General features: G+C 51.7%; 9 protein-coding genes across 9 annotated transcripts; 3 read left to right on the plus strand and 6 right to left on the minus strand.

The window, feature by feature from the left end:
- Positions 1-404: 404 nt before the first annotated feature.
- On the minus strand, positions 405-2,096 carry AYO21_05750 (hypothetical protein; the record flags this gene model as incomplete). The annotated part of the gene is made up of 1 exon (XM_022655717.1): positions 405-2,096. One exon carries the CDS (start codon positions 2,094-2,096, stop codon positions 405-407), a length of 1,692 nt encoding a protein of 563 aa, XP_022512021.1.
- Positions 2,097-2,858: 762 nt separating this feature from the next.
- Positions 2,859-3,596, minus strand: AYO21_05751 (hypothetical protein; the record flags this gene model as incomplete). The annotated part of the gene is made up of 1 exon (XM_022655718.1): positions 2,859-3,596. One exon carries the CDS (start codon positions 3,594-3,596, stop codon positions 2,859-2,861), a length of 738 nt encoding a protein of 245 aa, XP_022512022.1.
- Positions 3,597-4,305: 709 nt separating this feature from the next.
- Positions 4,306-5,829, minus strand: AYO21_05752 (hypothetical protein; the record flags this gene model as incomplete). The annotated part of the gene is made up of 2 exons (XM_022655719.1): positions 4,306-5,594; positions 5,736-5,829. The coding sequence occupies 2 exons, from the start codon at positions 5,827-5,829 to the stop codon at positions 4,306-4,308; spliced, it is 1,383 nt and encodes a 460-aa protein (XP_022512023.1).
- Positions 5,830-7,151: 1,322 nt separating this feature from the next.
- On the plus strand, positions 7,152-7,984 carry AYO21_05753 (hypothetical protein; the record flags this gene model as incomplete). The annotated part of the gene is made up of 3 exons (XM_022655720.1): positions 7,152-7,197; positions 7,260-7,555; positions 7,634-7,984. 3 exons carry the CDS (start codon positions 7,152-7,154, stop codon positions 7,982-7,984), a joined length of 693 nt encoding a protein of 230 aa, XP_022512024.1.
- A 1,175-nt stretch (positions 7,985-9,159) lies between these two features.
- On the minus strand, positions 9,160-12,074 carry AYO21_05754 (hypothetical protein; the record flags this gene model as incomplete). Its single annotated transcript, XM_022655721.1, has 3 exons — positions 9,160-9,398; positions 9,471-11,927; positions 11,999-12,074. The coding sequence occupies 3 exons, from the start codon at positions 12,072-12,074 to the stop codon at positions 9,160-9,162; spliced, it is 2,772 nt and encodes a 923-aa protein (XP_022512025.1).
- A 482-nt stretch (positions 12,075-12,556) lies between these two features.
- On the plus strand, positions 12,557-13,355 carry AYO21_05755 (hypothetical protein; the record flags this gene model as incomplete). Its single annotated transcript, XM_022655722.1, has 2 exons — positions 12,557-12,609; positions 12,686-13,355. 2 exons carry the CDS (start codon positions 12,557-12,559, stop codon positions 13,353-13,355), a joined length of 723 nt encoding a protein of 240 aa, XP_022512026.1.
- Positions 13,356-14,415: 1,060 nt separating this feature from the next.
- AYO21_05756 (hypothetical protein) lies at positions 14,416-15,487 on the minus strand (the record flags this gene model as incomplete). Its single annotated transcript, XM_022655723.1, has 3 exons — positions 14,416-14,980; positions 15,041-15,315; positions 15,371-15,487. 3 exons carry the CDS (start codon positions 15,485-15,487, stop codon positions 14,416-14,418), a joined length of 957 nt encoding a protein of 318 aa, XP_022512027.1.
- A 3,258-nt stretch (positions 15,488-18,745) lies between these two features.
- On the minus strand, positions 18,746-19,714 carry AYO21_05757 (hypothetical protein; the record flags this gene model as incomplete). Its single annotated transcript, XM_022655724.1, has 2 exons — positions 18,746-19,104; positions 19,174-19,714. 2 exons carry the CDS (start codon positions 19,712-19,714, stop codon positions 18,746-18,748), a joined length of 900 nt encoding a protein of 299 aa, XP_022512028.1.
- A 1,364-nt stretch (positions 19,715-21,078) lies between these two features.
- On the plus strand, positions 21,079-21,792 carry AYO21_05758 (hypothetical protein; the record flags this gene model as incomplete). The annotated part of the gene is made up of 1 exon (XM_022655725.1): positions 21,079-21,792. The coding sequence occupies one exon, from the start codon at positions 21,079-21,081 to the stop codon at positions 21,790-21,792; it is 714 nt and encodes a 237-aa protein (XP_022512029.1).

Consider the following 21,792-nt stretch of genomic DNA (forward strand, 5'->3'; position numbering starts at 1 on the left):
GGCTAGCCACTCGGTCAGTCAGCCCGTCTGTCATTCAGTAAACACATAAGCGTTTTTGGGGCACGAATGGCTCCATGTCAACTCGGATCATGTATACAGCCCCTGACATGTTCGGATATGGGGGGAAAAGAAAGGTGGAGACTCGAGATTCATGTCGGCTGTTTTTAAACGCGGACAAATTAGGGAATAGCAGAGAATTTAACAGATAGAAAGAACTGGAACGTTGATCCTGCGATTCTTCTCGCCAAAAAAAAGGTTTCGTGGTACAAGCGTGTAGGTATATATGAGGATATATCAAGTAGGCCCAAACCAGGCCGCACAACCTCCGTCTCCAGCCAACATAGGCAGCCTCTGTTCATGTTCGTGGTGTTCAAAAACATGAATGTCCACCAGCCTCTCCACTTCTAGACCATGCCGTTCACGGGTTGAGCATCGACCTTGGTCTCGAACGCCCCTTTCTCACGACTCCCCGCGTTGCCGTCACTCTCACTTTGAACATCTTCACCCCTTGGAAGCATGCCAGTGGTGAGTTCCGGATCGAGGCCATCGATCAGATAGAGCTTGCCCAGATCTTCGTCGTTGGTTCGGACCGGGATCGGCCAGGCGGTGGTCAGGGCCAGGTACAACAGACCCGAAAACGTGACCACGAGGACATAGTTCCAGGAGTAAAGGTTTAGGATTCCTTTGTTGGTGACTTTGACGCCCATGGTCTGGACCATGCCAGGTAGCAAGGGTGCTAGGGCCACGAACCAGGCCACGAAAGCGCGCCAGTTGAATCCGTAGTTGTACCAGTATATCCCATGCGGCTTGAAGAGGTGGGAGATATTGATACCGTAGCCGCGACGCACCCAGAAGTAGTCGGTCATCATCACGCCCGTGGTGGCGCCCAGAAATAAGGTATAAGCACCCATAAAGGCTAGGAAGGTCGTCGCTTTAGCCTGGATCTGCCAGGGACAGATAGCAAACCCGACCACAGCGCAAATAAACTGTCCACGACGGATGTTGATGTATTTAGGAAAGAGGCCGGTAAGATCATTAGCGAAAGGGATCGAGTTTCCAGTGACGTTGGTCATAATGTTGAAGAAGACGAACAATATGCCGGCGAAGAACTTTCCTCCTCGCGCTTCAAAGTTGTTGATGGTGACGAGAGGGTTCCACTGGACCTCGCCGTAAACCACCGACGAGGCCACGGCCATGGTACATCCTAGCAGCTCTGTCAAGGTGACGAATACCGGGAGCGCAAAAAGCTGAGTCATCCAAGCGGCCTTGTCGCTCTTGGAGTGTCGAGAGATATCCATAATGTTGACGGCAAAAGTGGCATTCCCAGAGATGGCGGCGTTCACACAGATTCCGAAGAGGTACCCAACGGACATGCCATTAGTAGGGATACTCGGTTTCGTCCAGACCTTTGGCCAGCCACCTGCGGCGGTGATGGACCAGGTAAACAGAGCGGTCCAGTAGAGTGGCACCATGATGCTCTTCACCACGAACAAAAAGCGCAATGTTTTGATCGGTAGGTAGAGGAATGGCAGCGAGATGAGCCAAAAGATGACGAAGCAGAGGAGCTGCTGAGCGGTAATGTTGGCAGATGCTGGGAAGGCGTCGACCTCCCAATGGCGAAAGGAGGGCCAAATAGCCGTGATACATGCCTGAACCGCTTGACCAGCGAGACTCGTTTGAATACCATAGTAGATCAGGCAGGGTACAGCGCGAACGATCATGGCCCATTTAGAACCCCACATTCCGAAAGAAGCTCGAACGACGCCAGGGAAGTTCACCCCTAGTTTACTCCCAAGGTAGCCTGAGGCTGCGCATGGGATAGACACGATGATATTGCCTAGAAGGCAGGCGACGACACACAATCCTGGATTGAGCCCAAGAGAAAAGGCAGAGCTGGAGACCTGTAGCTGGGCGGCATTGAAGCCTTCGGCGATCCAGAAAAGACCCATCTGGTACCACTGGTATGTGCGGTCCTTGCGCTTGATGGGATCCATGTCTTCGTTGGTATAGATGATGGCATCGGCATCGTCGGCCCCAAAGGACCCAGGCTTTGGCTTCAACACCACATACTCTTCCCAGAAGTGCCGCAGGTCCATTGTGCTGGAGAGGTGTGATGTGGTGGGGGCAGCACTTGTCGAACTGAATAGAGGGTTATAAATTTCGATGGAGTTGAATCTCAAGGTGGATCAGTTCCAGGCCAGTCGCGAAGGTCTTCTTTTATATTCCCAGCCCGGCCATCGAAGGGTGTATACAATAACCTCACTCTTATAGAAGACATGCATCTGTCGGAACATCTCCGACGCCACAGAGATAGGGGACATAGGGCTGGAGCACGTTGACTGATGGTCATGGTCACCACGTCTGCAAATTGATAGTGATCGGGAGCTGCGTGGTGATAAGAGATGATTGATTTATCCAACAAGGGAGGGCAAGATGACTCTGGAAGTCTAACAGTGTCTGAAAGGGAAAGCTAGAAGAGATAAGAATCCCTAGCAAATCAGTGAGTTACGAAGCCACGGCCCAATCGCGGGATTTCTTGGGGCGGGATATGCTGACCTTGTTAGTAGTAGATTGTGGTCATGGTGGTGATGATAAAAGCGGGACTGAAGCTGTCGGGACATGTCCGAAACGCCCTGATACAATAAAGGGTTGAGAGATACAGCTCGTCTTTGTTGGATGAATGACCGTGTCTGTTCTATGCTCAGTACCCGTAGGTGCAGTCATAGACTTAGCAAAGACAGAAAAGTCTGAGAGTGAATGCAAAATCAACACACGTGATTTTCCTGCCTCTTCAAATGCTTACAAAACCCATGCAAAGCTGTACAATCCACATATCCTCGTCCCTCAAGAGACTGATGCTAGCAATGTTGGAAAAGCACCCCCCAGCCTTTAATCGACCTCGTGTCCACCTCTGCGATTCGACACATATCCCACAACACTGTCGCTATGGTATCCAACACAATGACACCAGCCTTGGCCTCCCATTTGTCCACCAAGTGCGCCGCCTTGAGTCCTGTGCAAAAGACACTGATGACACGAGCTCCTCTCTGTGTCAACTGCCAAAACCCATCATCGAGCGTTTTCTCCGAGATATAGGCAAACCCTGCGTTATCGGATTGGCGCAGATGGTACTCAACAGAGCAGTCGACTCCAAATCCGCGGTAGTTCTGTATTATGGCTGATTGCACATCATCCGTATATGGAGTCAACAGCCCCATCTCCGTGACTCCCAAGCGCTTGATAAGTCGATTAAGTCCAAGGACCGATGTGGTGGCGGGAATGCCGGTCGCGGCTGTAATCTCCTCGCATAGTTTCAAGTCTGCTTCGAAGCCTAACCATCCTGACGAGGTCCCGCTCCAGCCGATCACGTCAACTTTGGCGTCCGCAAGCAAGCGTGCAGCCTCGATGATGGCACTGTTGTCGAACTGTGCCAAAGCGTCGGGATCCAGGGCGATTTTCAACACCCGAAAGCGTGAGAAATGTACCGAGACATCCTCGAGTTGAGAGACGATTTGTTGTGTGAGAGGCTCCAGCACCGTATTAGAGGAAGGGACCAAGATGCCGAAGCAGATGCGTTTGGGGCTCTGCTTGATCATGGTCACTTTGTAAATGGGAATAACGGACGTGGAACTCCAAGAAGCTGGTTGAGTGAATGTCGTTACACGCGGTCACACCACAGGAGCTTGAGGGCCCAAATGATGATCTGGCGGCGGAGCCCAGGGATTTATCCAATTCAGACCCGTGGAGAGGGTTTCGACAATTCAAGAATCTGTAACGTAATGGAAGTGGTATTCTCTGCTTCGGAGTATGTCAAGGGATTGGAGCTGCCCAAGGGCCATCGATCTCCAGTCTCACTCGCATGGTTGCAAACATGCACAAAGGTAAAGATTCCAGAGGTACCCGATATACCATATTAAGCGTAAATGCGATAGGCAGTTGACCGAGCCTGGCGGGTCTGTGGATCTGGAGCTCTGTCCCGCGTTTCTAGACCTCGTTGTCGGGTCGGGACCGATCCGATTATACAGACGAAATGCCTCTTCGAAGCTCAAAGACTTGGTGGCGAGAGCGACGGCCACAACCTAGCCCCTTCCTCTTATCGGCTGCCGGCGATGGTAGACGAACTCCAGATGACTCAATAGATCTCTCATATCTGAGGGTGATGTGAGTGATCACAAGTTGGTATCGCTAGACGTAAGAGGTATGTGTCGGTACTGAGAAATGGTCTGACTGAGGAATATACGTAGCCTCGAGGGTGCAAAGAGCCCTTGCCTGGCCTGAACGGCGAGTTGCTGAGTAGCATGGCAGTCAGAAGCCCGTGCCCGTGCCTCCATTGAACCAACCCAAGCCTTCTTCCGTCAGAAAGGTTTCGATCTCTCTAAAATTGACTGGGTCGCACTCGAAATCACTGTCCTGAGTCTGCACAAACTCAGTCATCATCTGCCAGACGTCGAAGCCATCTTTTGTCCAAGAATCACTACTGGATTGCTCCATAGCATCAGAAGAGGTCGGTGGTGGCATCACACCGCTTAGGCCCGCGTCACCTGATGATCCCGAGTGAGATGTGGCATGGATGCCAACAGATCCCGTCTGCTGTTGACTGCTGGTATGTGAGCGCTTTGGGCGGAGGACATACTCTGCCGTCTTGCCCGCGACCAGCTCAAAGGCATCACGGTATTTCTTCGCCCCTTCCCCCCACTGTTCGGCGATCAAATACAGCACAGTTGAGCAAGCACCCAAGTCCGCCGCCATTTCAGCGTCGTAGAGGCTGGGGTCAGACCACGCGCAAAAGACTAGAGTGAAGCCAGCTACAAAGACTGAGTGCAGATCCAGTAGCGTGAAGGGCACAGATCGTATGCGGTGAAGTCGTCGATTAAGCTGGCAGACTTCACCAGATGATTTGGCAAAGGAAGCAAACGGGAATGGCTGGTTGAACAGCTGGACTTCGGTGAGAATGGTCTGAAGAAGCAGACGGCGAGCTCGGTGATAGTTGAGTAGTAGCGTCAGGCGCTGTGCTTCTGGCATGGCAAGCCGCGACACTGGTGTTTGAACAGGCGTCCTCACCGTGGAAAACATCAGATCTGTGGTTTCATCAACTCCAGAGTGTCCAAAGATGGCCGTTTTCCAGTCCTCAAGTTCTTGGAATCGCTTTGCAATCTTTTGCTCGAACTTTGTCCCACGTTCTGCCTTGGCGAGACGTGAGAGCGCAAGACGACTTTTCGCGTTGATCTGATCTAAGCGGATGTTGTGGACGTGGAATATAATGTCAGTTCTCGGGCCTGTACGAGGGCCTCGTGGCCGACTGTTTTCGTTCCACGCCGTGGTTTCGCGGCCGCTCTCTGGAAGCTCGGAGGGGTCTTGGAAATGGTCGTCCTCGATCTCTCTGGGTAACGGGGTGTCGATTTCATCATCAGCTATAGTCAACGGCCTGCCCAGAACTAGGACGATTCTGCGCTCGAGGTGGTAGATGCTATAGAAGAGTCTCCGTTTGAATTCGTCAGAGCTTGCTGTGCTAATATCTTTTCTTAGTTGCCGGTGGAGTCCCAGTTCGACACATTGCCTGATCATCAAACCGCACAAGTGCCATATGCTAGACCCTACTGAAATGGTTAGTAGGCCGGTCGACAAAGCGGTCTTCGAAGCTGGAATCCAGGTCCGTTTTGAATTGGAAGAGAACACAAGACATCAGATAAAGGAAAATGATCGAATGTGCCAAAAGGGATAGAGCGAACACGAACCTGAAGGGGAACGCAATGCATAGACGGCCACCAGCAGGATGACCTGGATATTCTGAACACTTGGAACGTTAAGTTGGTCTTGTGTCTTTGCCATGGCTGAATGATAAAGGTTTTCCGGCTCTGATTCCGCAACGTGCTCTGATCCTACCAACTTTAAACAACGAGACCCTATTGCATACACCAACAGCAATACCACATGGTCATGACGAGCTTCATTAGAATTATAGTCCTCCAACTCACGGCGATTATGATGAGTCTTCCACAGTTGTTCTTTGGAAAGAAACGGGAAATTAGGGTGAATATAAGATAAGTAGGCGATCAGGAAAGGTGTCGCCTTCTCCAACGGTGGTAAAGGAGCTGTGCCTATTGGGGGACCAGTCTGGCTATTGCTCGCGAATGGACTTGTAACGGGCTCTGCAGGCAAACTCAAACTGGAAAGGGGTCGTGATTTCTCGTAGACGGCTGACTCAATCATCAAGGCTAAAGACACTCCAGACGAGACGCCGAAGTAATGAGGTTCGGCCGCTGCCTGTAGAGACAACAATCCGACACTGCTGGCCAAGTTTGGAGTACTGGCTTGGGAAGCCATTCGCTCGTCTGAGCTTGGTGCTGCGTCATTGTTGTCGCTGATGGAGATATGCTCGCCTGGTTGACTCGGCCGCAAGGAGTCCAGCTGTGCCTCCAGCCATGCCACCCGACTTTGTAGTTCCTTGACGTAGGATGCCGGATATTCATTTTCAGGGAAGACACAGGTCAATTTCGCTCTAGCGCAATTCGAACAGGCCGGTAATTTGTTGTCACACTAGACGACATTAATCAGGGTGTTCCTCATTCTTGGGGAACTATACCTTTTGCCGTCTTGTTTTGCATCTCAGACATGCAACCGCAACTCGAGGACGCTTGTTGGGCCTCTGAAAACCTGGCTCGGAAGGTGTTTCTGGTGGCATAGAGCCGTTGTCGTGCCCACTCATCTGGACATCAAATTTATGTGAGCTGATGACAACGCAAGACGGGAGACTGGATTCTCAGAGGTGGTATTTGCGGCGGGAGTGTCAAAGTTGACCTGCGCATATTCTGTTTGGGGGAACCACCATCAAGATGTTTGTCAAAAGGGATCAACCATCGTCCGAGATGTCTTAAGATGGAGTAGCAGCCTTATCGTCTGCCAAGCTGCTCCTTATCTTCAGCCTCGCGATAATAGACACGCTAGCTCATTTTGCAAAGAAGCATGCCGCTCTAAAAATAAGGAGACGGGGCAGATGGATGTCGAAAAAGCGGCGTGATAGTGTTTGTCGAAGCAATGGTCAAGAGACAATGTGTCCATTCAATACCCCGTAGGAGATTCAAAGTAAACTCGAGGTCATAGCCCTTTACTCTCGGTCTGCATTGCTCGGGCTTGACTCCTCGCCTGCCAACATGTCTTCGTCTCCTCCACAGAAAGTGTCTCTCTACTCGGCCAATGGTACGGTGGTGACTTCTTTTGTACCCGCATTGCTCGCCTGGTCTCACTAAATGGAAATGCAGATCTCAAAAACGCAACCGACGATGCCCTTGCACCATACCTCACCACGCTCCCCAAACCCTACGCCTTCAAACAAGAACACTACATGACAAATGTAAAACTTGCGCTGGGGTACACAGCCGTTCTGATCGCCGGAGTACTGTTCTATGCGGATTGGAAACTTGGGTGGGACGCGACGAAGGCGTACACAGGACCTGCATGTGTCGCGTATTTTGTACTGAACAGTGCATTGACATTCTGGATCTGGACGGTGGAGGCAGGGACAGTGTTCGTGGGTGTCAGGGAGGGAGGGCAAAAGGTTTGTTACCACTGGACCTGCTGCGTTTCTTCTTCTGTCGTGTAAGCGAGTTGCAGACTGACGCAGGACATCATTTAGCTCACGCTCCGCTCATCCGCTCAGAAGTACTCCCCTGTCTACAAACTCAAAGTCACCTACTCTGCGCCCTCGACTGGCAAGAAATGGGAAGACAAGGAGATCACCGGAAACTACACAGAGTGGTTTAACATACATGGCTATCTGGACCGCAAGGCTCTCCAGGCATGGTTGAACGCCAACATCGATGTGTTGAGGAATGTACAGGAGGAAATGGCCAAGAAGGACAAGACTGACAGGATTCCCGTCATGATGCCCGCGGTACAGGCCGACCAAACGACACTCACGTCCGGTGCGGAGACAAGCCCAGCGCCTGCGAGCGCGAAGAAGGGACGGTCGAAGAAAAAGGCTTAAACACTATCGAGAGACTAGTTCAGTCACAAGAAACTATGTTCTCCCGCCATTCCGACAGACTTTCCTCTCCCACCATGTAGTCGAACTTGATTAGCGAGGGATGGGCAGGAACTCGAACACAAAAGCTCGGACAACAAATCGCTATCGCGACCACGCATCCTTATGTGATTCTCGAGCGGAGAGACATGGGCTGCCCTGGGAGTCTGTACTTACGGTGCCACCGATTCACGGTACCAATACGGAACCTTCGACCCGAGTGCCATTTCTCAACCCGCATTCAAAGATATCCTCCACGTCAGCCTGGACTATACCTGACTCTCTGACGACTTATCTATCGCGGCAACCCGAGCCTGCTATCAACCGATCAAATGGTCTCTATCGAGCTAAGACCGTACAAGTACAAGAAAGAACTTTTGCCCAACTTGAACCAAGTCACCGACAAGCACTACTGCGCGCCCTCGTGCGAATCTCCCCGACCATTCAGGATGGTCGCACGCAATGGAGGGGATCCCGACAAAGGACCGAACCTGGATGTAAACGGCGTGAGCTTACATTGTTGCGGGATTTAAAGCGTGCTGTGCTGGGCTATAGAGCTATCTACTCGTATATCTGTAGAACGCTCCGATACTTTTCCAGCATGGTCAAGCCCAACCAATGCCGGGTCGTCCATGCGGACCAGGCTCTTACGCACTTCCTTGTATTGTATTCAAGTTGGAAGACAAAACAAAATAAAAGTCCGCCTTCTTTCTATACCATACCATACCATACCATAACTACCTAGCTTGTGCTAGTATCTTCGTAGATATTCACAGTACCTGTACTGCGGCTCATCCTCATCCTTATCTTCATAAACGGCAAACATGAAACAGATTCGCGCTAGACATTGGGGAAAACGTATTTCGTCTCTTCGAACATCATTCCATTTTTCCCTCCCCGAGCCGGTTTGGGGGAGATTTGCTAAAATACCAAGTGCACAAACTCGAATGCTCGCGCCCCACGTATCATTTGGCTTCTGATTGCTCCTCGATGCCTGCAAACTCAACCTTGGGAATTTCAAATCCGTCGTTTCTGTTCTATGGTGCAACGCCCTCGCTGCCTCCAGACTTGGTTCGGGTTCCGCGCCCCTTGACCCTACCTCTCCGACCACATGGCATTTGGTTCAAGCGTTGGATTGTTTAGGAGAGTGCACCAATGACACCCTGTGCAAGACCGCCCCCTGTCTCATCAGTCCTTACACTGACCTTCACAGTAACCCCAGTCTTGGCCGAATGCACCATCTTCACCAGCGCTGCCACTCGCCCACCAGTGACAGACTTGCCGTACAATTTCAAGGTATGGCTTGTGTTGGATAGAACCACGTCGGTGCCGTCGAGGGGTTGCAGAGAAAGAGCTTGCGAGAGCTGTTCCGTTGCGTCTGCAGAGCGATGCAGGTTAGCACTAAAAACAACACAACATATGAGGTTGCAGGGAGCGGTCGTATACTTACCGGCCAATGTCTTGACATTTCCCAACACCAACGTCTCGCTAACTTCCTCTCCATTCGCGCCCGTACCCTCCCAAATGTGATCGAAATTGCCCGCGAATGCGGGACTGACGAAATCCGCGCCTGTCAATTCCAAATTCTCGACTTCGTATTCATCTTCATAGCCTCCTTCTTCGGCTTCGCCCGTTGTGGGATCGATTTCCTTGCTCGTAAATTTGAGGACGTTCGTGAATGTGGTAACTGGGAAGGCAGATTCGCCACCTAGTTTGTGGAACGCAACATAAACAACTCCCGGTTCGTTGGTTTTCAGAGCATTGGCAGGAATTATGAATTCTTCTTCCAAGGTAGGTTCGTCTTCGTCGGCAGGTGACGCTAGGACAGTCACGTTCTCAAGTACAGTATGATCAAGAGTATTCTTGATGTCATATTGTACCACGACGTGTTCCTTGAAGATGTGTTTCACGGCAGACACCACGTACTCGGTTTCGCTTTCTGTAAGTTCAACCACAGCACTCGATTTCAGCACTGGCCCATATGCTGCCAGCTCGGGTATCCTGGAGAAAATCTGGGTATATTTCTGCGCGGCTGCGGCACCAGCAGCGGGTCCTTCTGCGGCTCCGTTCACCTTCGGTTTCGCAGGTCCTGTACTTGGTGCCTTCAATGTAGGCGTGGCGGTATTGAGTTTCTTTGTCCGTTCTTCCGCCAAAGCTTGTTCGTGCGATACCACTGGAACGGATTGAATGTCGAATGCTTTAGCAAAAACTGACTTGTCGTCGGATGTCACGTACATGACCAGTTTGTGCTCAAAGGTCGACAGCGAGAACATCGAGTCGTTTTTGATGAAGCGGTCTGCAATGTCGTCCTCTTCCTGCATCAGCCGCAGGTTAAGCGCCGCCCTATCGCGCACCTCGTCATCTGTATCGTCTAAACATCTCGTCAACAAGACCTCGACACTCTTTTTGACCTCAGGGTCCTTCTGTCCCACACCGAATTTTGCTAGTGCGGTCACCGCTGCTGCGCGGACCAGTGCGTTCTCCAGCACGACTCGATTGTAGATATACCGGATATATTTGGTGGGTTGCGGCGTCTTTGGGCCTTCGACGCCAATAAGGTGTAGAATCCGTACCGCCAACTTGGTAAACTCGCAATCTTCGATGAACTCGCACAAGTGTGAGAGTGTCTCTTCCTTGCTCCCCGGAACAAATTTGATCAGATCAAACATGCTCTCCACTACGGCACGTTTGAATTCGTAACCTCCCTCGTCTCGCAGGATACCGCTCAGGAATGTGAGCATGCCGGCCTGTTTGCTGGGGAATTTCATGCAGAGTGTTCGGATAGCCTCGACAATGGTGATCTTAAACTCGTCTGTGATCTCGGTCATGAAACCGGATATTTGCTTCATAAGCCGATCTACACTAGCCTCGTTGCCAGTCTTGAGTAAAGTTGTGATTGCAAATGTCGCGATTGACCGATTGCTGTTGGAAATCAAAGCCTCGATATCTGGGTTTGCTGAGTGGACGGCTTGAGGTTTGAACGAGGCAAATGAATGGAGAATGCGGATGGCGGCGAATTTCGTGACCGCCCTCGGAGAGGTTAAGAAGGATTGCAGGACGTCGATAGCTTGTGCGGCTTCGGCGTCGGTCACATCGGGCATGTTACAGATTGCCTTTGCAGCTTCGAACTTGACCATCTCGCTCTTGTGCCGCAGCCAGGCGTCCAACATCTGCATCATAGGTTTCCGTAGACTGGGATCCTCTTCGGCGAGGCGGGTTGCAAGCCGTACCAACATCATGACCCCCGCGGGACTCTTGACTGCTCCCGCAGCGCCGTATTGTTGTACCATCTTGACGAGAGCCATGCGATCGTGCGACCGCATCTGATATAGCAGACCAATTGCGTGATATTGGTTCATGTAATTCGTGTTTGACGCGGCCAGAGAATGTTGGGAGCCACCTCCGAAACTCAGAAATCCTCCACTAGCTTTGGAAGAGGAAGCGGCCTCCTGAGTCTCACTCTGCCACCGCCTGACTACATCCCTGGCGATGGGAAGTAGATGGTACGATGAGACCAAGGCTGCCGACGAGACAGCGGGTGACTTGTCGACAATAGCGGTTTTGATTAACCTTTCAATGCCCTGAACAGTTGTTGCGTCGATAATCCTGCAGAGAGCCCGGATAGCATTTGCTTTGTAGATGATCTCACTCCCCACGGTCATGTCCTTCATAATGATGCTCGTAGACATAATGACATCCTCAGCAGTATGTGCTAACTCTTTCAATATCAAGTAGACCATTTGTCGCAGTGAGGGGTCCTTGTTCTGAAATAACTTGGAAATCCCAAAGAAGAGAGTGGTTGCTTCGTTCGTGGGGAATTTCTCCCCCGTGAAAAGGAGGACCGCGATCTTGGTGAGTAGGGTGCGGCATTTTCGAGGTGATATAGGTGAGGAATTGAACAGTCGAGCTAGAGTATCGTGGGTTAATGTTTGCAATTGGGATGTTGGTTGATGACAGGCAGACGCAAGGGTGAAATACCATCTTGGAAAACAGAAGTTCGGTCCAGCTTGAAGCCGGAGTGTTCGGCATCCTCGTCCTTTTTGGCGTAACTCATGTTGGGCAATAACAACACGTACTCGTTCAATTGATGGTAGCGAGAGATTAACAATGACAGGGATGCCCCCTTGGGTAGGGAGAAGCTGGGACGTGTGTCTGTATGGGACTACCGCACAATCATTTCGCACAATCAAAATCTTAAGAGTGAAGTGAAGGAGAGGTAAGGGAATGGTGAGCCTGACAATTGAAGGGAGGGTGCTGGCGTTGTGCCAATACTATCGAGACGTCGTTTCCGACGTGGGCTGGAGTTGTCGACGGTGTCCTCGTCCATTGCCAATAATTTGTGCGGAGTGCCTGCGGCAGCCACAACTGGTCGCCACACTGTGGCTGATGCGCGTTGGTGCTTCACGCCACTGGAAGATCGCTGATGAGGATCGAAAACCCAAGGGTCGAGTATTATTTCCTCCCACTGCTCTTCGTCAGCAAACTCCTCACTTCATTCTAACCACATAGTGCTGTTGTACAACCGTCAGAATCACAATGGATATGCCAGTAAACGTCCCTGTCGATGACCCAAACGCAGATACAGAATGGTTCGTTGCTAATCTCGTCTCTTACCTGTGCTTCCTCTCTCCCAGTGCAGCTAATATGCTTCTGTGACACATAAAGGAACGACATTCTTCGCAAACATGGTATCATTCCCGAGAAAGAACCAGATCCAGAACCCATTATCCAAGAAGCTTTGCTCGAGGCTGTGAAAAAGGCCCACGAGAATCGACTTGAGGACAAGGATTTGGACGAACTCCATGATCTCGAAGACGAGGAAGATGAAGCGTTTCTCGAATCCTACCGCCGAAAGCGCCTGGCCGAAATCCAAAGCTTGCAGAAGAAGTCTCTCTACGGCCAAGTCTTTCCGCTCCAAAAGCCAGATTACGCGCGTGATGTTACGGAAGAATCGTCAAAGGCATTTGTTCTGGTCAATTTGACCGCGTCACTAGGCACCAATGTTGAGTCACGGGTCCTGTCTGAGATTTGGAGACAGGCTGCGAGAAAGTTTGGGGATGTCAAGTTCTGTGAGATTCGCGCCGATCTGTGCATTGAGGGTTATCCGGAGAAGAACACACCGACCATTCTTGTGTACAAAGACGGTGACATCAAGCGCCAAATTATCACTTTGGGGCAGCTCAACGGCGTGAGAACGAACTTGAAAGACCTTGAACGACTCCTTGTTGATGTTGGCGCGGTCACAGAGAATGACATGCGGCTCAGACAAAAGGACGATGAAGATGAGAATGACGAGAACAATCAAGTCAATGACGACGACGATGATTGGGACTGATGCAATAATGATTCTTCTTATTGATTTGCGGTCTTCGTCCGCAGCGGTGCCGACGACTATGAACATGGCTGGGGCCAAGGGGTAAAGGCGACGCAGGCACTTCTACGACAGCTCAACGCCGTTCATCCTTTCGAGAGTTAGGAGCCATCCCTCCCAAAATCAACACTCTCGCAACAATTACCAGGCACGGTTGCCTTGGCTCGCATGGCAGCCTTTCAAGACTGCAACGCCTACGAGGCTGGAACATCCGGTCAGGCGATCGCGGGCATGAGACAGACACTGGTGGTGCCCAATGATGAAACACGATTTGCCAAAGGTGGACGATGCCGCTACGAGTCGCTGGTGCCACTCAGATAAGACAAGAACTCCCCCGATTCTGAAGCCCAGTTTCTGAGGAACTCTGAAGCGTGCAATCGTTGTCTGGTTGGCCGTGACTAATGACTTGTGTCCTGCATGATATACCCAAGAGGGCGGCTTGGCTACACGAAGCCATGAGGCTCGCGCAACTCGGGAAATCAGATCCAACCGAGAGAATAGGTCTCTCTGTCCGAGATCGTCATGTGTCCACGGAAAGAAGCAGCCTTGGAGCAGGTACGCGGCAGGGTCCTAACCTCATGTATATTTGTGTCACTGGTGACGCCTGTGGGCTGTAGGGTTTCAGCTGACATAAAGTGTCCAAGGTCCATTTGTCAGAAAAGATGCGATCCACCTGAGCAGAGGGCTGGAAAAGCGTTGGCTCCAGAGCTGCATGCCGAGAGTGCGGCGGGGGATTGGAGCATTTCTCGTGTCAAGGGTCCTCGCCACCCATGAAAAGTGGCCATGTACGCAGGTTCAGCTTTCGATGGTAATAATATCGTCCCTTCTGCGCAGGGACGGTTGATCAATTGCACAAATCACTCCAACAGAATTCCTCCAAATGCTTTGCGCCTCGCTTGAGGTCATAGGTAACCAATAATACTCCGAGGCGCCAACGCTTGATCATAGAAGGTTCAAATAAATGTGGTGAGGAGATCGTGAGGAGGGGCATCATCACCTGTGGTGCAGCAAGCGACAAGAGTCTTTATATCAGCTCGTCACGCCCTCCGGCAACGGCACTTTCAGCAATCGCTTGCCGGACGTCACTCTCGAGGAAGATTGGCCCTTGGCCGTCACATCTTGCCATCTTTTTTAAACGCTCACAGACATCGCCAACATCAACAAGCCCTTTGCGGAAGAGTTCGTGAGCTTGTATGTAGTCCCATGTAGCGCCAGCCCCGAGCAAGGGTTCCCCAGTGTCGTTGTCCACCGTGATGGTTCTCAAGGTGCCAAAGTGCGCGTATTTGGAGCCGATGTCGAAGGACGAACCACTGGAACTAGCCGGCGAGCGGTCTTTCAAATGTCGATCAGTGGGGACGTACCCCAACGGGCCTACTAACTCGTCTGGCTCTTCCATAAAGGGAGTCGGACCATTCGATGCCGCACCAGATGTAGCACGAAGAATCTCATTCTCGGTTGCAATTTTTGCGAGCTCGCGCCGCAGCCGCTCGTTCTCGCCGTTCAGGGTCATGGACTGATGTTGCAGGCTTGTCAGCTTGGCCTCGAGGTCCTTCACGTGCTTCTCTTTTCGCTCTCGAAACGCTCGTTGGCTGAGGTTCACTGTTAGAATCATATTACTCCCTCGGAGATCTAGATTTCAGTGGTCTTACGCAGCTCTGTTTTGTGCCTTCCTGCGACTCTGCTGAGGGGTCAAGGTATCCTTCTCTTCGCTGCTACTTCTTGCTACTGTCGGTTCATCGGGCGTCATATCTGCTGCGGGTGCAGTGAGACTGGACATATCGACCTCTGGCATGGATACCATCGAGTCATGGCGGCCTTGGACCGACGGGGATTGGGTGGATGCTTGATGAGGTTGGGCGAGGAAAGTAGCAGGGTCATAGTGGAAGCTTTGTTGAAATGCCGCGAAGGCAGCGTCATATTGATCCTACAGTACGATTAGCCGCCTTCGTTAGAGGCCCCGTGTGCCAGAAGCAACTCACGGTGGAAGGAGCGGTTCTGAACTCGTCCAGATGACTCGTTTGCGTGGTAGAGGGCGTGTGAGGCAAACCAAAAAACTGATACGGTTGCGGGGCTGAAGTGAAGTACGAGAAATCCATGATACGGCTGGGTTCTCAAGGACTGCGAATGTAGAATTGATATCGGAGTCTCGAATCTTTCTGCACCGTTTCCGCAGTTACGTCCTTTCTCTTGCTGTCTTGTAGGTCGCTGAACCAGACTCTCGCGTAAACAGCCGTGGAGATAAGATTCCGATATTCTCTGAGAAAAGGCGACTAGGTCAAATCAACGACCGACTATCTGCACATGCGGGAGGTCGCAATGGCGACGCCTGTACAGCAAGATTGAATGCAACAGCAGAGTGGCAATAATGATACGCAGGCGTTCCCACGTGGAAGATAGGACAAGGACCGGAGAGTCGCAGTTGGAGGTGTGTCAACGAACCGTCGGTAGGGGATGCATCGTGCGGGTTCGGGGAATCGTGGGTGGGCAGGTGAGAAGTATGTAACAAGGATCAATCTTCCAAAGTCGGCGGGGTTGGGAACAGCTGAAGAGAGCTTCGTGGCTTCTTGTAGCCCAACTTTGCTCTCTACGGGGATGTCGTATGTGTGAGTTGTCTTTCAGGAGACGATATGGGGAGAATAAAGTCGCAATGGGATTGGGAATTGAGGAGAAAGGAGACCGTTGTGAAACTGACGACGAGGTCGAAGGATTTTGAGGGCGATCGCGCAAGGGAATCTGCAGGGCAAGCCTTGACTCTTGGAGGACATCTGTGGCCTCCGGATTGGCGGTGTTGCACAATGGGAGATGCCCGTGGCCGGGCATGGAGGGGCACCAGGGCAGCCTAGTGGCCTAGCACGCCTAGTAGACTTAATTAAAAGGCCCTGTCAAGGGCGCGAGCACGTTTTGGGTACCCGGTCTACCGTGTTGGCAGAACGGGGGAGCCATGGGAGCATGGTTTGAGCGGATCCCCCCTTGACGGGCCTCCTTGGGACCAATAATGGGCGCTGCCCTGCGGGCGACGACCGGTGGCAGCTGGTACCTTCTCGTACGTCCAACTTCCAGTCAGTCGCTCTGTCCCTCAGTCACTATTTCCACACATATGTACGTGTGCGCAAACATCCCAGACGTTATCGACCCACGAACCAGGGCACCTGGTAAGATCATTCAGGGATTCAAAAGAAAGGATCCCGACGTAGGATTGGAGTTAGAGGTGGTGTGCCCCTGGAAAAGACCACTGGAACCAGCGGCATACGAGTAGGCCTTTCAACAGTCTGGAGATATGCCCTCAGATGCCCAATGCGCCCGAGATGGGCGAGATGGACGGGCACGGGGCTCCCTCATCGCAACCTCCATTTCTGACTAAGGCAGTAATTTAGCCACGCCTCACAAGGTTCGGTGTGACCAGTGAAAAGAAGGTCTAGTAGACATTTGCGAGAGGAAACTAATCACCAGCGAAGATCAAAACATGTAGACGGGTGGTGCTAAGCTGGCTCTGCTCCTCGTACTCGTCCCTCTTCTCCTCTCAACCCACCACCAACCAAACGCCACTTCTGCACCTAACACAACATCTGCCGCCCAACTAAAGATGATCGAATGAAGAGACCAGGGGCACCCAAGGGGGGTTTGCACACTTGTGACTCAGCAAAAGTCCAGAGGCCGACTGGGTGCCGATTGATGGGATCCCCTGCTACGGTGTTTGTTGCCAGCCACCAAGCTACGAGTACCGAGTAAAGTACCGGGTACGGCGATCCCTTGTTGCCAATATCTCGAGTCACCAGAGTATATCAGTGGATCCCCAGCAGAAGGAGGATATAATCTCATGTGCTCATTCTTGTATGCGCTGGTTTCATTGTCGCGCGTTCCTGGTCACCTTGACTGCGGCAAGGGCAATACGAGGTACATACAAGTACAACGGGTACAGACCGTGAACCAAGTCCCACCTTCCGAGAGCGTTTTCGTCACAGAACTAACTGATAGAATACGATGTATCGCAATCCACTGCGACCGGATCCTTTCAGCCAACGGCAGTTGAAATTTGCCAGTAAGCACTTTCTTTTCTCGGATCGTCTTCCTAGGCTTATTGCAGGCGGAAACAGAGGGGCTCCGAGGGGCCTCAGGGTGCCACTCCATCCGTAAGGCATGGAGGACAAGAGATCGGTTCGAGAACCACCGTCCCAATTACTTACCCCTTGTAAGCGAGGGGGATTACGGACCAGAATCTGGGGGCGAAACAACGTGGAAAGCGGGACAGCCAGACGCTGAGGGACATTTACAGACGTGTGTAAGCTTTTGTCTGACAAAGTGCGAGGAGGCAGAAGGCACTGGAAGGCCGTGAAGGCCATACCACTGGTGTTCGTCGTCATCCCGTTGTCTTTTTTCCTTTTTCCCCCTTCAGCCGGCCAAAACCAAGGCATGTCATCATTAGAGAACTTCGCCAGTCCCTCTCGAAAGCACCGTGTCCCTTCCGATATTCCAGCAAAGGAATTCCGACCTCCGAGCATCCCCGAACCTCCCCAGGACTCCGACTAATATCACTTTTGTTGGTCTCTGCCCCCGCTAAGCATTCAAGATGGCTGGGTTCACAAAGGAACAATACCCCGGAACCAATTGACTTCTTCCCACTGGGTGTTTCTTAACAAGTCCAGCCAGAATGCTTACTGGTAGGCTGCAACAAGCCCCGGACCGTTGGCTGATGACAAGGGATATTGTACTCTAGTGGATGATCATCCATCCATCCGTCAAAATGCGTGGCTTGAGGCAAGTGAGGCTTCTGTCTTCGTTCAATCAGCACTTATCATCTCGCTCAATAATAGACAAAGTGAAACTCGGCCCCGAGATACGGAGAACGAAACTTGTCGGTTGGATATCATGCGGGGAGAGTCCGCCGATGTTGAGATATATCTTGTGACTGGAAATTTGCGCAATTGGTTCCCCTTGTGCTTCTTGACCTGCTGGTCTTCTACGTGTCTTCCTTAGAACCCTACCCCTTACTCTTACCTAAGGTATCAATGTGAGAATGAGGGGAAAAAAAACAGTTACGATTTCACCTTCGAAGCCCTGCAGCCTGGGACCTGCGGTCTGGTGTAACGCAACGCCATTGACATCATTTGTAGCTGCGGGGTCAGCTTTGACTTCTGGCTTCTGCGTTGGTCGGGATGCTAGGGCTGCTGGGAAGGATATTGTTGGTGGTTTCTTTGGATATTTTGGTATCACCTGACAAGAACAAGCTGGACAGATATGCACTGTTCGAATGGCATGCCACTTGATTTGCTTATAATGGTAAAAACCCGCGCCCGCCCCTCAGTGAACCCTGGTGGAGAAGCGCTTGGTCATCCATACAACTGCAGGCTAAACCTCTAGTCTGCGTCGACTGGATCCCAGTCTGTCACCAAGTATTCGTCTAGACCGTCCATTGTCTGCATGTCGTCGCTGGATATCTCAAAGTGGCCAACATTGCCATTTGCCTTGATCCGGTCTCGCGATACGCTTTTGGGCAGTGGAATATAGCCGTGTTGGAGACTCCACCTGACCATGAGTTGCGCTGGAGTGCATTTGTACTTCTTGGACAGCGATACGATAGTTGGGTGCTCCATGCGTAGGGCTCTTGCAAGAGGAGCGTAGGCCTCGACCAGGATTTGATACCTGCGACATGTTTCGACGATGGATGTCCGCGTGTTGAATGCTAAATTCGCCACTTCTGTCAGTAACGTTTCCTCTGTCGCCTGTCCGTCCAGGTTGCACCGGCAACGTTCGCCTTCTTAGAAATGGAATAAGATTGACTCACGGTGGACCTCGATCTGGTTGACGCAGGGCATAATGCGTGGCTTCGCCGCGACGAGTTCATCCAAATGCTTGGTCCCAAAGTTGCTGACCCCTCCAAGCTTGATCTCGCCGTCCTGGATGGCATCCTCGACAGCTCTCCAACTTGAGAGACGGGCGGTTTTCCCGCCGTAAGGGCTGTGAAGAAGGAACAGATCAATATACCCTAGACCACTTGCTTCCACTGATTGTCTGATCGAGCGACGAGCAGCGTCATAGTTGGTGTTGGTCGCTAGTTTAGAGGTGAAGAATATGTCCTCTCGGGTCAGCCCCGCGGTGTTGCTGGACTTGTCATTGAGAAAGGATAAAATAGCCTGACCGCAGGCTCGTTCATTTCCGTACATCTGCGCACTGTCGACCCCGCGATAGCCCGCTTCGAGAGCCCATTTGACCGCCTGCGAGGCTTCTCGGTTGGACATCAAGTACACACCCAAGTGTATCTGAGGAATAGACAGGCCATTAGGGAGAGGGAGGCGAGTGGAGAGCAAGAAGCTGTTGGGCGCCATTGATGTTGCTGTGTTGGGTCGTGTTGTGGTGGGTTTTATTGTTTCCTTCTCTTTCTCTTGCAAATCGGACAACAAGTAAGGATGTCAGCCCTCGTGGCTCGTGGGCGGAATCCATTGCCGACACGGAGATTACTTTAGGTGAATTGCTGGAAGAGGATAATGTGATTCGTCTCGAATGCCGGAGAGTTGGTCCTGCGAGTAGTGGGAGAAGCCGTGGGGGCCCGTGGTCCTTGAAGCTAGTCGAGGCTCTTGTGTTAAGTCCCCGCCCGCCACACAAGTTGCAACAACCCTAAGTTGCAACACCTCTCAATTGCTCAACTACCACTATCGTCTATCTGAAAAACGTATATAAACGCCTCGATTGGGTTATTAGAGATGCCATTCCTACTATTTATAGATTGCCTAGTCCTTCGCGTCGTTATCGCCGTCGCTGCTAATGTTACCAATGCCTCCTCTATGCTAGCAAAGGCCTCGTTAGCATTAATTACCTAGCCTTTTTACCTTCTAGCCTTCGATCGAACTAGTTGAGCCTTAAGGCTAGCGATTTACCTATCCTTTTCGATCATAGACATGTGTAAACGGTCGAGTTCCTGAGCGGTCTTTCCTAGGAAGTTACGGAAGGGCCTCGAGAGCGATTCCTATCGCGTCACCTTATAGATAGAATCACTATAGTTTCGCCTATTGCTCGGCGATAGGTAGAGGCTACTATCGAGAAGTTTTCGCTTACGAGAAGGTAGCGTTCGTAGTGTTATTTAATGTTGAGTTATTGCATTGAACGCGTGTTGTAAGTTGGGCTTGTTGCAACTTGTGTGGCGGGGACTAACGCCCACTCCAACCTCCCGACCAACACACGCCAATTACTCTCAATCCTCGATGCGCACCATCTTCTCTCTTGCCGCAGTTTCATCTTCTTGATAGCACAACCTTACTCAACCTGGAGAATAAGAGGATTTTCACTGCTGCCACTCTGTCTGCACTCCACCATCCCTCACGGTCCGATCCACTGCCTTGAGAACTCCATCGTTCAAAAATTCTAGCAACCCGGAGCGGAGGTCTGTCCCCCTCCCCAGCTGGTTCTTGGGCGTCTTCACCGCTCCCCCATTTCCGCATGTCAACACCCTGTGGTCTCGGCACGTAGCATGGAAGCATAGTTCCGTCGAACCTGTCAACACTCTCTTTGTCTAATATGTCCACGCTGGATTTCTCATGATGCACTCATTGGACACACTTGAACTTGAGCCTGATGCGCCTTCATCAACGACTTATTGCGGGTAGGAGACTTGCATGCCTCTCTTTACCTTTCCAGAGCGCCCTCAGTTTTGACGGCGCATTTGGCATAATTCCTGGGGGCTGCTAAGCCCACTATGGCGTTCTCATCGTCTTCATCCGAAAGTAACTTCAGTGCACCGAGATCTATCCGTGATGCAGCGTTTACTGGCATCAGTAGCCCTTCGGATTCTGGAAGCCAGAGCAGACGCGGAGGACCAACAGGAGGATTCCAGTTCGATATTATCACATGGTTTCCCAAATACCAAAGCTGCCAGCGATATTTTATAGATCATGCTCAACACGAGCCACTTGTTCAGCAATTTGCATCTTTCATCAACATTCTACTGCCGTTTCAGCGCCAGCCGCACCCGGTCTACAGCACATCCGGCTCCCGCAGTGGGAAATCGCGGCTAGATAGAGATCCGGCGAGGCCTTCTGCGTCCGAAGCAGCAGCCGCCGCCTCTGCCGTGTCCCTGATCCCGTACCTGCGGCGTCTTGTGGTCACAGGTATGGACGTGCCCCAAGTCCTGCATGGCTTTTTCGGTGACGACTGGCGAGCGGGCATTGGACCACAACGAGAGCAAGAAAGACGAAACTACTTGTTCGCTGCCAAAAGTGGCGGGTGGGCATCGGTCAAAAGAGACTATGACATGCTCCCTTTGGAGACGGTCCCCTTCATGCGGCCGCTCTACGACCCTACCGATGCGGAGCTTGATGCAGCCGAGAGGGGCTGGAGTGAATGGTTAGCTCTCGAAGATTGGATGGTGGGCTCGCGGGCGCCAGATGACGATGGAAATGAAATCGCTTAG

The sequence above is a fragment of the Fonsecaea monophora genome, assembly GCF_001642475.1.
Source record: "Fonsecaea monophora strain CBS 269.37 chromosome Unknown Scaff37, whole genome shotgun sequence".
NCBI classification, from domain to species: Eukaryota; Fungi; Ascomycota; class Eurotiomycetes; order Chaetothyriales; family Herpotrichiellaceae; genus Fonsecaea; species Fonsecaea monophora.